Raw genomic sequence first — 13,532 nt, forward strand, 5'->3', positions numbered from 1 at the left:
CCACGCTCTCGCCAGAACTCTCTGACCTGAGCTCCCAGTGACGTGAGGGGTGGTAAACCCAAATCCAACCTGAACTGCACGGATTTATTTCTCCCAACCTTGGGCAGCAAGATTATTAATTTGGGCAATTTCCTTTTTTTGAGTAATGGTTTCTGGCAAATTTCAGATTCTGTGGGGCTTTCTATTTGAAAGTCAGCTGATGTTTTATAATCCTCCCGATTATTCAGGACATCATCAGAACCTTACTGGAGCCCTGTGTTTAAAAGAAACATAAACTGCTCTTCTTATACCTGCTTTGTATACTTAAGATAGGAACCATAGTACTTCTATGGAGCTTTTCCCACCTGCGGTCAGATTCAGGGGAGGTATAGTACAGGAACATTTCACCAAAGGTTAGCCCTACTATTTTCTTTAAATCACAGCACTTAGTAGCAGGAGTTGGCAGTTCTTGCAGACTGAATGAATATCTGCTAGACGCTGTCTCAATTTCAGTCAGGATCCTTGGAGAGGAGATGCCAGGTGTCCTTGGCTGGCTTGAAATGCAGCTGGCAGGGGTGAAAGTGTGTTCTGGCCCACTGTGCAAGCCTGTCACACCCATGCCTTGTCTGCAAGAACTATCTGTGCAGTTGATAGCTTTGCTCTGGTACGGAGAGCTGGGGCAGGGGAGGTGGAGGAAGACATTGCAATTTTCAGCTGTGGAAAAAGAATTGTATTAAAGAGGCACTGTCATTTGAAGAAGTATAAAACTAAAAACTAATCAGGTTTGTTAGTAGAAAGGCAGAGTAACATGACTATTACTGTACTGAACATGCCTTGTGACTAAACTGCTATGAATATGAATTTCATTTTCCTACATTACAACTGTATTTTAAAATTACTAAGTTGGTTGCCAAGCTCTTTGGGTCATCCCGAGGTCATGAAAGGTGCTTATATAAATATAGGTCCTCTCTTTCATTCAAAATAGCATAAAATTCACCAAATACTTTTTCTGCAATAGATACCACAATTTGAAGAATGGGCAAACATTGGCCAACTCTAAGCAGAATTTGCACAGCAGGCAGTTTCTAGCCCATATGCTTAGAGTAAGTGGCATCAAAGTTTTCAGACTACACACAATTTTAGGGTGTAGCTAATTCTTTAAAAGACCAAAAGGAAACTGCAATGGGGCAAAGAGCTAAAAAGTGACAGGTAGAATTCAATCTGAGGTGATGCATTTTTGCAAATAAATAGCAATACTTATACTCTGAATTGAAGTAGGCTTGGTGCTGTGAAACAGCAGAGGGGCTTGGGGGTACAGCTTCACAGAACATTAAAGGCAGCATCTGTGCGAGAAAAACAGAGTTAACGTTTCAGGTCATTTCATCTTCCGATTGGACACTTTACATCCTTCTGGACTCAACACGGACTTCAACATTTTCAGACCATGACCCCCATTTTGATTGTTTTTGTTAAACCATGTGCCAGTCTTAAACTTGTTTTTCATGTTTTTGCTTTCAGATGGAGTGTTCATTATTCTGCCAATAACATTCTCCCTGGACAAACACTTTGTCTTTTACTACTACGATTACCACTCCTTTTGCCTTTTGTTCCAATGACATCTTTGTCATTTAATCTCTCCCGCCCTCCACCCTATTGCAGACCTTCCCTTTTTGCCTTCTTCCCCTCCTCTCCCCTTTTACTTGCTCAAAAGCTATTACATTTCTAACCTTTGCAGTTCTGATGAAAGGTAACCTGAAATGTTAACTCTGTTTCTCTCTCCACAGATGCTGCCAGACCTGCTGAGTATTTCCAGCACTTCCTGGTTTTATTTCAGATTTCTACCATCTGCAGTATTTTGCTTTTATTAAAGGCACCACATCAATGTGATAAGGTTATGAGAAAAGCCAATAGAGTTCTAGATCTTAACAAGGCTTCAGAGTATTGTGGGTAGTATTGGGCTCCACACAATAGGAAGGATATTCAGAAAAGGTACAACAAGAGTTACCAACCCTCCTGAGTTAACTGAGAGTCTTCAGGAATGGAAGATGAATCTCCTAGGCACTGGTTATAGCAACCAGGGAGAAAAGTAGAATTTTGTGTCTGTGGCTTGTGCCTGTGCAATTTCTTCCCTGCTAAGCAAGCACAATCTAGCTGCAGAAGTGAATGATCTTGTGAGAAGATCTATTTCTTTCCTCAACCCCACCAAGGCCAGCCACCCTGCTGACTTGCAGATACAGCAATGGCTGATGACAATCAGTTACTGCACTGTCAGCAGTGCTAAAAAGTGCTTAGTGAAAAATAGAGGGCAGGATTTTCCAATAATAGCAATAGGCAGCTCGTTAAAGATCTGGAAGCAGCAAAACAGAGTGCAGGCTTGCCTTTTCATCTGTACGGTTAGAGGAAATTGTTCAGCCTGTGTGCTAAAATAAAAAACATTTTTTGATGCGCCAAGGTAAAATTATATATCCCAGCAAGCACTGAGGTTGGAGCACAGACTGCACATGCTCCCAGCCAGTTACCAGATTGCTACAGCTATTGTATTGAAATTTATATGGTGACACAAGGCATAGCTTTTGAGAAATAAATAGAAATTCTGACGTACTTAGGTTTATTACTGTAGTGGTACACAATGCTCTGCTACAAAAGTCGTAGAGTCATAGAATCATAATGGCACAGAAGCAGGCCATTTGGCCCATCAAGTCCATGCTGGCTCTCTGCAGAACAATCCAATCAGTTCCATTCCCCGGCTCTGCGAGTGTTTATTTCCTCAATTTCCTTTTGAAATCATTCATCGTCTCCACTTCCACCACCCCCATTGGCAGTCAAGAACCCTCACATCCTTCCAAAAGTGTGGTGACCAGAACTGGACGAAATACTCAAGTTGTGGCCTAACCTGAGCTTTATAAAGCTTTGGCATAATTGTCCCTGCTTTTGTACTCAATGCCTCTATTTATAAATCCCAAGATCCCATATGCTGTGCTAAATACTCTCTCAATATGTACTGCCACCTTTCTAGATCTAGACACATAAACCTCCCAGGTCCCTCTGTCCCTGTACACTCTTTAGAACTGTACCATTTAGTCTATATTCCCTCTCCCTATCCCTTTTGTCAAAATGCTTCACCTCACATTTCTCTATTAAATTCCAACTGCCACTTGTCTGCCTATTCTGCTAGCCTATCTATGTCCTGTTGCAGTTGATTATCATCCTCACTGTCTGCCATACCTCCAAATTTGGCAAATGTTGAAATTTTACTGTGCATCCCAATTTCCAAGTCATATATGTATATCAAAAAAGCAGTGGTCCTAGCATTGAACCTTGGGGAACACTGCTGTCTACCATCCTCCAGTCTGAAAAACATTTACCACAACTTCTTGTTTTCTGTCCTTAAGCCATTTTTTCATCCACGCTGACACTGACTCTCCTATTCCATGTGCCTCAATTTTGTTAACCAGACTTTTATGTGGTACTTTGTCAAACGCTTTCTAAAAATCCATACAGACAACAGAATCAGAGAAATCATAAAATCATAGAATGTTTACAGCACAGGAAGAGACCACTTGGCCCATCGTGACCGCACCAGCCAAAAAAAAGCAAGCCACCCAGCCTAAGCCCACTTTCCAGCATTTGGTCTGTAGCTGTACAGGTTACGACACTTCAGGTGCATATCCAGACACCTTTTAAATGAGATGAGGTTTTCTGCCTCTACCACCCTTTCAGGCACTGAGTTCCAGATCCCCACCACCCTCTGGGTGAAAAATGTTTTTTCTCATCTCCTCTCTAATCCTTCTACCAATTACATTAAATCTATGCCCCCTAGTCACTGACTCTTCAGCTAAGGTAAATAGGCCCTTCCCATCCAATCTATCCAAGCCCCTCAAAATTTTGTACATCTTAATCAAATCTCCCCTCAGCCTCCTCTGCTCCAAGGAGAACAACCCCAGCCTATCCAATCTTTCCTCAGAGCTGCATTTTTCCAGTCCTAGCAACATCCTTGTAAATCTCCTCTGCACCCTCTCTAGTGCAATTACACCCTTTCTGTAATGAGGTGACCAGAACTGCACACAGTACTCAAGTTGTGGCCTTACTATCGTTTTATATAGTTCCAGCATAATCGCCCTATTCCGATACTCTGTAACCACCTTATCGACCGGCCTGCTACCTTCAGGGATCTGTGGACATTCACTCCAAGGTCCTTCACTTGCTCTTCACCTCTCAGTATCCTTCCATTTATTGTGTATTCCTTTGCCTTGATTGACCTCTCCAAATGTATCACCTCACACCTTTCTGGGTTAAATTCCATTTGCCATTTTTCTGCCCACCTGACCAGTCCACTGAAATCTTCTTACAGTCTACAGCTATCCACCTCGCTATCAACCCTGCAGCCAATTTTTGAGTTGTCTGCAAACTTCTTGATCATTATTCCCCCTATATTTACGTTCAAATCATTAATACGTACTACAAAAAGCTGGACACCCAGTACTGAGTCCTGCAGAACCACAATGAAAACAGCCTTCCAGTCGCAAAAAACACCCGTCAACAATTACCCTTTGTTTTCTGCCATTGAGCCAATTTTGGATCCAGTTTGCTACATTCCCCTGGATCCCATAGCCATTTAGGTTTTTTTTTGAACCAGTCTACCATGTTGGACCATGTCAAAAGCCTTGCTAAAATCCATGTAGACCCTCATCAATCCTCATTATTTCCTCAAAAAATTCTATCATTAGTCAGACATGACCTTTCCTAAACAAATCCATGTTGAATATCATTGATTAATTCGTGCCTTTCTAAGTGACAGTTTATCCTGACTCTCAGAATTGATTCCAATAATTTGCCACTACCGAGGTTTGACTGACTGGCCTGTAATTATTTGGTCTATCCTTCACTCCCTTTTTAAACAAAGGTACAACATTAGCAGACCTCCAATCCTCAGGCACAACACATGTTTCCAGTGAGGATTGGAAAATGATGGTCAGACCTTCCGCTATTTCCTCCTTGGCTTCTTTTAACAGCCTGGGGTACATTTCACCTGGCCCTGGCGAATTATCCACTTTCAAGGATGTTAATCCCCTTAATACTTCCTCACTCCCTATGTTTATCACATGCACTACTTCACACCCCTCCTCAACTACAACAGCTGCATTGTCCCCCTCTTTTGAGAATGATTCATTAAGAACCATACCCGCATTTTCTGCCTCCACACACTGGTTACCTTTACGGTCTTTTATGGGCCCTACTCTTTCCTTAGTTATCCTCTTACTTTTAATGTATTGATAAAACATCTTTGGGTTCTCCTTGATTGTACTTGCCAATATTCTTTCATGCCCTGTCTTTGCTTTCCTAATTTCCTTTTTGATTTCACCCCTCCACTTTCTATACTCTTGGCTTTCTGTAGTATTGAGTTCTCGGTGTCGGACATAAGCTTTCCTTTTTGCCTCATCTTATCCTGTAAGCTCGTTGACATCCAGAAGCCTCTAGATTTGGCCATCCCACCCTTTCTCTTTGTGAGAACATGAATCCTCTTTTAAAGGAATCTCCCCTTTTAAAGCCTTCCACTGCCCTGGCATTGATTTACCTTCAAGTAGCTGTTTCCAGTCCACTTTTGCTAAATCATTTCTCAGCTTAGTAAAATTGGCCTTACACCAATTGCGAACTCTAACTCCTGTTCTATCTCTGTCCTTTTCCATAATTATGTTAAAGCTAACTGAATTATGATCACTACCACCAAAATGCTCTCCCACTGCCACTCCTTCCACCTGCCCAGCTTCATTACCTAAAACTAAGTCCAGAACCACACTCTCTCTAGGACTTGCTACATACTGGCCAAAAACGTTCTGCTGAATGCACCTCAGGAATTCTGCTCCTCCATTCCTTTCACACTAAAACTATCCCAGTTAATATTGGGGTAGTTAAAATCCCCTAGTATTACTGCCCTATTGTTTTTGCACTTCTCAGAGGATTGCCTACATATTTGCTCTTCTATCTCCCTCTGACTGTTCAGGGGTCTATAGTACACTCCCAGTAGTGTGACTGCCCCTTTTTTGTTCCTAAGCTCAATCCACACAGCCTCAATTGATGACCCTTCTAACAAATCATCCCTCCTCATAGCTGTAATTGCTTCTCTAACCAAAATTACCACCCCCCTCCCTTTTCACCCTCCTCACTATCTTGTCTGAAAACCTTGTAACCAGCAGATATCTTTGCAGCATCCTTAAACACGGGTGAGGTCCCAGAGGACTGTAGAATTGCTAATGTTGTCCCCTTGTTTAAGAAGGGTAGCAGGGATAATCCAGGTAATTATAGACCGGTGAGCCTGACGTCAGTGGTAGGGAAGCTGCTGGAGAAGATACTGAGGGATAGGATCTATTTCCATTTGGAAGAAAATGGGCTTATCAGTGATAGGCAACATGGTTTTGTGCAGGGAAGGTCATGTCTTACCAACAATAGAATTTTTTGAGGAAGTGACAAAGTTGATTGATGAGGGAAGGGCTGTAGATGTCATATACATGGACTTCAGTAAGGCGTTTGATAAGGCTCCCCATGGTAGGTTGATGGAGAAAGTGAAGTTGTACGGGGTCCAGGGTGTACTAGCTAAATGGATAAAGAACTGGCTGGGCAACAGGAGACAGAGAGTAGCAGTGGAAGGGAGTTTCTCAAAATGGAGACGTGTGACCAGTGGTGTTCCACAGGGATCCGTGCTGGGACCACTGTTGTTTGTGATATACATAAATGATTTGGAGGAAAGTATAGGTGCTTTGATTAGCAAGTTTGCAGACGACACTAAGATTGGTGGAGTAGCAGACAGTGAAGGGGACTGTCAGAGAATACAGCAGAATATAGATAGATTGGAGAGTTGGGCAGAGAAATGGCAGATGGAGTTCAATCCGGGCAAATGCGAGGTGATGCATTTTGGAAGATCCAATTCAACAGTGAACTATACAATAAATGGAAAAGTTCTGGGGAAAATTGATGTACAGAGAGATTTGGGTGTTCAGGTCCATTGTTCCCTGAAGGTGGCAACGCAGGTCAATAGAGTGGTCAAGAAGGCATACGGCATGCTTTCCTTCATCGGACGGGGTATTGAGTCCAAGAGTTGGCAGGCCGAATGGCCTGTTCCTGTGCTGTACTGTTCTTTATTCTTTGAGAACATAATCTGGGGGATATAAAAATGTACTCCCCCTATTGAGGAATGGTTTGTGAACCAATCGTTTATGGTGCAGAATACATATGACTGAACCAAGGTAGAAATTTCAGACCTTAAAAGCATCTCAACGCTTCCCATAACATCACAATATAACAAAAACATGCCATATTCTCTAGAACAGAAGGGTAATTCACTTTTTGTTTTATTTCCTTTCGGCTCAGCTTCCATCAGGGGATATGACATCTTAATTCCCTTCTTGCATCCTTAGTTGGACCTGACTGACTCTATAAATGGGTTTTAACCTTTTCATTTAATTAATTCTCATCCCAAGAAGCAGAATCTTATGAGACTACCCTGGCAACTACCCCTGCTGAGATTAAATGAAATCATCTTAACCAGAATAGGTGCGCATAAACGCATCACAACTGTCCAAAATAACTTACTTTCATCCTTTCACTCAACATGAGACATGTTGGTTTAGAAATCCTAAGGTAAATTTTCAACTTACGACCAGACAGTAAAATTTTGCCTTATATATCAGCCATTCCTTACAGAGACCACCCATTTTTATTTCCATCGACTTCAATGGAAATAAAAACTGGCCAGTTTCCATAACAGGTAGCGATCCAAAACCAGTTTTACATTTTAAGTGGTAAGCTGAAAATCTACCCGCAAATCACAGTTCTGGTTTGCCTGCAACACCAAAAGAGACACCATAGCATGCAAATTCCAACGCTCTCACCATTTTCAACTTACTCCATATATTCCTGCATCTCCAGTTAGAATATGCCACAGTGGGTACAGCAGTAAATCAGAACTGGCACAGCTGCAAGGAGAGAGAGACCAACATTCCCCAATGCTAGCACTTTGGTGTAGTTCCTAGTAAAAAGGGGGTCTTTATCCTATTATTAAATGAAGCAGTCGCTGTGGACGCCAAAAAATGCAGGAGTTTGACTGGTTTGGATTTGATATGTCCCAACTCAAAAGGGACACTCTGTTATGTGTCAAATTACAGTTATCTGCCTGGACAAGGTCTGTTGCAAGATACTCTACCTGATTCTTTCTGAAAATACATTTGCTCAGATTAATCAGTAGTTTTTTTAAAAAGTGCTTACTTCACCAATAATCCATCGTCTGTACCATGAGATAGATCAGCAAACAGAGGATGGGCAATAAATGCTGTCCTAGCCAGCGATGCCCACATCCCATGAACGAATGAAAAAAAGGTTCACTACTGTGAACTCGTCCTTCTGCGCATCGGGATTGCCTTTCAACTTAATGCGATACAACTCTCCAGGAAGAGCTAAGGCTGCTCAATAACCTAGAAATGCATTAAAAAGTAAAATGCTTGTCCAAACTGATTTAGATTTTTTTTTAAGATTTAGAGATACAGCACTGAAACAGACCCTACAGCCCACCGAGTCTGTGCCGACCATTAACCACCCATTTATACTAATCCTACACTAATCCCATATTCCTACCACATCCTCACCTGTCCCTATATTCCCCTACCACCTACCTATACTCGGGGCAATTTATAATGGCCAATTTACCTATCAACCTGCAAGTCTTTTGGCTGTGGGAGGAAACCGGAGCACCCGGAGAAAACCCACGCAGACACAGGGAGAACTTGCAAACTCCACACAGGCAGTACCTGGAATCGAACCCGGGTCCCTGGAGCTGTGAGGCTGCGGTGCTAACCACTGCGCCACTGTGCCGCCCCATCTTTGACCCTGGCACAGGGAGACAACATACTATCCTGCAGTCACGTCTATGGCCGCAGAAATGCTTGTCTGTTCCCCTATCAAATCTCTACTTCTTTCTCTTCCACTCATCTTCCTTCTCGTCTGTGCAGCTGAGCCTCCCATGGTGCCCCAAACTTGGCTCTTGCAAACACCTCTGAGGAACCATCGCCCTCACGAGTGTCCAAAATGGAAAACCGGTTCGTGAGTGAGACAGATTCGGAGGACTTCTGCACTACCTGCCTGGTCCTCCTAGACTTTCTGGTGGTCACCCATTCCCTTTCTGTCTGCACGCTCCTAACCTGTGGTGTGCTACCCACATAGTACTCAGCCTCATGGATGCGCCCCAGTGACTCCAGTCGCAGCTCAAGTTTCAAAACCCGGATTTCAAGTTTCTGCAGCTGGTGACACTTCCTGCAGACGTGTTCAGCAAGGCCACTTGAAGTGTCCACAACTTCCCATATAACACAGGAGGCAACATCCAAATGCTTTCAGTTCATCAACCTTCTGTTACTTCATCAAAAATATCGATCAGATTCGTCAAGCATAATCTGCCTTTTATAAATCCGTGCTGGCTCTCACTAATTAACTCAAACATTTCCAAATACCTGTTGATTTTTTTTACCCTGATTATTGTTTCTAAAACCTTACCCACCAATGATGTTAAACATGACTGGCCTGTAGTTATTTTCACATTTGTCACTCTTCCAATCCTCTGGCACCTCCCCTGTATCGATGGAAGATTATGACAAGCCCTTCCACTCCCTTTAGTAACCTGGGATGCAAGCCATCCGGACCAGATGACTTATCCACTCTAAACATAGTGAGCCTTTCCAGTACATCCTACCCATCAATTTTCATCTCGTCTATTACCTCCAACACCTCCAGTTCTACTGATATTTTGTCAGCATCCTTTTCCTTAGTAAAGCACCAATACGGAGTACTCATTAAGTATTCTAGCGTTGACCTGGACCTCTAAACAAACATCGCCCTCTTTGTCTCTAATACACTCCATCCCACCTCGTACTACCTGCTCACTATTTACATGTCAGTAGAAGATTTGTCAGTTCCCTTTTATGTCAACTGTCATTCTGTTCTCACATTTTCTCTTTGCCAGTCATAGTTTCCTCTTCACTTCCCCTCTCAACTTATTGTATTTGGCCTGGTCTCACTTGAAGAATTCACATAACATGCATCATGCACCATCTTTTTTTGTCTCATCATATTCTCCATCTCCCTCAAAATCCAAGGAGCCCTGGTTTTGGTTCCCCTACCTTTCGCCCTTGTTGGAATGTACCTAGCCTGTACCTGAAATATCTCCTCATTATCACCCATTGTTCCCTTACAGTTATTCCTGTCAATCTTTGATTCCATTTTGCCCTGGCTAGATCCTCTCTCATCCCTTGACGTTAGCCCTCTTCCAATTTAGAGGTTCTACTTTAGATTGTTCCTTGCTCTTCTCCATTGCTAATCAATGATCACTCTTACCCAAGTGTTCCCCCCTCATTCTCCAGCACCAGACCCAGCAATGACTCCTTCCTAGTTAGGCCGAGAACATACGGGTCAAAGGAATTCTCCTGAACACATTTCAGAAATTACTGAACTTGATAACGAGTCCAGAAGGCACTCAATGGCCTTCTGGACTCAATATTGAGTTCAATAATTTCAGACCATGGGTCCCATTAGTTTTATATATTACATATTATATATAAAAATTTTATTTCATTATTTATATTTTAACAATGCGTCAGTCTTAAACTTGCTTTTCATGTTTTTGCTTTCGGACAGAGCTTAGCACTCTCTCCGGACAAATGCCTCTTTTATTCCATGACATCTCTGTTATTTAATCTCTCCTGCCCTCTGTCCTATCAGAGACGTTCCCCTTTGTTCTTCTTCCCCCACCCCTTTCACTTGCTCAAAAACTGTTACATTTCTAACCTTTTACAGTTCTGATAAAGTGTCACAGATGTGAAACGTTAACTCTGTTTCTCTCTCTACAGATGCTGCCAGACCTGCTGAGTACCAGCACTTTCTGTTCTCATTTCAGAAATTCCTCCCCCTCCTTAACCTTCACTCTAATATAATTTTCCAAATATCAAATGGAATAAAAGTCCCCCAATATCACTACTCTATAGTTCTTGCACATCTCTGTGATTTCCCTGCAGATTTGCTCCTCTATCTCTCTCAGTATTTGGAGGCATATAGAATACCCCCATTAGTGTGATCATACCCTTTTTGCTTCTCAACTCTGATCAAATGGATTCTGTCTTTGTCCCCTAAAGGACATCCTCTCTTTCAAACACTACAATGTCTTCCATAATCAGTCCTGTCACCCCACCTGTCTTTTGTCCTTCCCTATCTTTTCTGAACACTTTGTATCCTTGAATATTAAGCACCCAGCCCTCGCCATTTTTAAGCCACGTTCCATTATTACCACTACATCATATTCCTACATGGCTATTTGTTCTCGTAGCTCACCAATCGTATTCACCACACTTTGTGTATTTACATACATGCATTGTAAACCTGTCTTTGTATTCCTTGTAGTCCTTAGTCTGCTCCTATCTAATATTGTACTACTTCCTTCTCGCGTACTATCCAACACTCTCACTCCTTTATCTACCTTATTCCTCTTTTCTACTTCTAGATGCTCATGCCCATCCCCTTGCCAATTTAGTTTAAACCCACCTCAAACACACTTAGTGAATCTCCCCACGAGGGCATTGATCCTAGTCCTATTGAGGTGCCACCTGATTTTGCTTGAACAGCTTAAAAACAGAGTCTAGAGTTTCCAACCCTGCCAGATTGTCTGAGAGTCTTGAGAAATGGAAAATTAATCTCACTGCTGATAGCAACCTGGCAGAAAAGTACAGCTAATATTTCACATTTGCAGTTCACACCTCTGCATTTTCTTTGCCTGTCTGCATTAGCTTCCTGATTACAGGGGATTAACATTTATAAGGAAAATGCAATAACATCTGCAAGCTGTGGGCAATTGCCATGTGAGGAAATCTCCAGGAATACCTCTTAACCAAGTTGGCAATCCAAACACAATTGGTATACCCTGATCTAGACTGAATAAAAGATACTGGATGCACTCTTTGTACTCAGCTTTAAAGGAACAGGAAATAGGATGCCTGGATGGGTGCAGCTCCAACAACACTCAAGAAGCTCGACACCATCCAGAACAAAGCAGCCCGCTTGATTGGCACACCATTCACAAACATTCACTCCCACCACCACCGTCGCACAGAGGCAGCAGTGCGTACCATCTACAAGATGCACTGCAGCAACGCACAAAGGCTCCTTCAACAGCACCTTCCAAACCTGCAACCTCTACCATCTCGAAGGACAAGAGCAGCAGATGCATGGGAACATCACCACCTGCAAGTTCCCCTCCAAGTCACACACCATCCTGACTTGGAACTATATCGCCGGGTCAAAATCCTGCAACTCCCTTCCTAACAGCACTGTGGGTGTACATACCTCACATGGACTGCAGCGGTTCAAGAAGGCAGCTCACCACCACCTTCTCAAGGGCAATTAGGGATGGGCAATAAATGCTGGCATAACCAGTGACGCCCACATCCCATGAATGAATTTTAAAAAAGGAGGAATTAGAATCACTTTCCGTTCAAGAATGTGCATTCAATACTGTCTTATTTAATGGCTCTGCTTAAAAGGCACCAACAGCCTAAAGCAGGGAAAGAATTCTATTAATTCCCTACAAATGTTGCTTTCAGTCAAAACAATTGAGGAAAACACCGTATGAGACCAAATACTCGCCTAACGGAGAAAGGAAAATCCAGAGCATGTCACTCTGTCCTGCTTTTCCTCAGTGCTCAATCTTAGAATCAGGAAACAGCATGCAGCAATTTGGGACAGCTTGAAAAGATAGTTTTTGCACAAAAATAAATTTCTGAGCAAGAAATTAAATGTAGCTAAATTTGGCTTTCATTGAAGCCAGAGGAATAAGATATTCATGGTAGCCATCCGTGGATATTTTCAGTGGGACTCTGCAGAATGGACATGTATAGTCATAGTCATAGTGAGATACAGCACTGAAACAGGCCCTTTGGCCCACCTAGTCTGTGCCGACCAACAACCACCCATTTATACTAATCCTACATTAATCCCACATCCCCACCATTCTCCTACCACCTACCTACACTAGGGGCAATTTACAATGGCCAATTTACCTATCAACCTGAAAGTCTTTGGCTGTGGGAGGAAACCGGAGCACCCGGCGGAAACCCACGCGGTCACAGGGAGAACTTGCAAACTCGCACAGGCAGTACCCAGAATCGAACCCGGGTTTCTGGAGCTGTGAGGCTGCAGTGCTAACCACTGCGCCACTGTGCCGCCCCTAGATAAAAATAAATTAAAAATCACCATTGAGAGTAAAAAAGAGAATACACAGGAGACTAAAAGGACTAGTATTTTTTCATTTCCTGTTTCGTTAAGATAGAAAACAGTTCTTTTAAAAAAGAATGCCAAAAAGACAAATTAACACTTTAATTCATCAGTAACATATTCAACAATATTTGCAACAAAATATAAACGTTGCAGTCAACCATATATTGTTTTGAATTAATTTAGAGGTTGAGAAGTAATAGAATAACACGCATTCTGAATCCTGATGGGATACTAGTTCCAAGTTTAATGTT

At 42.5% G+C, this 13,532-nt stretch overlaps 1 protein-coding gene across 9 annotated transcripts in view; it reads right to left on the minus strand.

Moving 5' to 3' along the window:
* LOC137384444 (nestin-like) overlaps window positions 1-13,532 on the minus strand; it is a 125,167-nt gene that overhangs the window by 15,002 nt on the left and 96,633 nt on the right. The window contains exon 13 of one of the 9 annotated variants that reach the window (XM_068058581.1): window positions 8,240-8,444. The exons of the other annotated variants lie outside the window; for them this stretch is intronic. Coding sequence (XP_067914682.1) covers window positions 8,427-8,444 — 18 coding nt within the window. The 3' untranslated portion in view covers window positions 8,240-8,426. Of the gene's footprint in view, window positions 1-8,239; window positions 8,445-13,532 lie in introns of those variants that run through there. 9 annotated transcript variants of the gene reach the window in all.

The sequence above is a fragment of the Heterodontus francisci genome, chromosome 2, assembly GCF_036365525.1.
Source record: "Heterodontus francisci isolate sHetFra1 chromosome 2, sHetFra1.hap1, whole genome shotgun sequence".
NCBI classification, from domain to species: Eukaryota; Metazoa; Chordata; class Chondrichthyes; order Heterodontiformes; family Heterodontidae; genus Heterodontus; species Heterodontus francisci.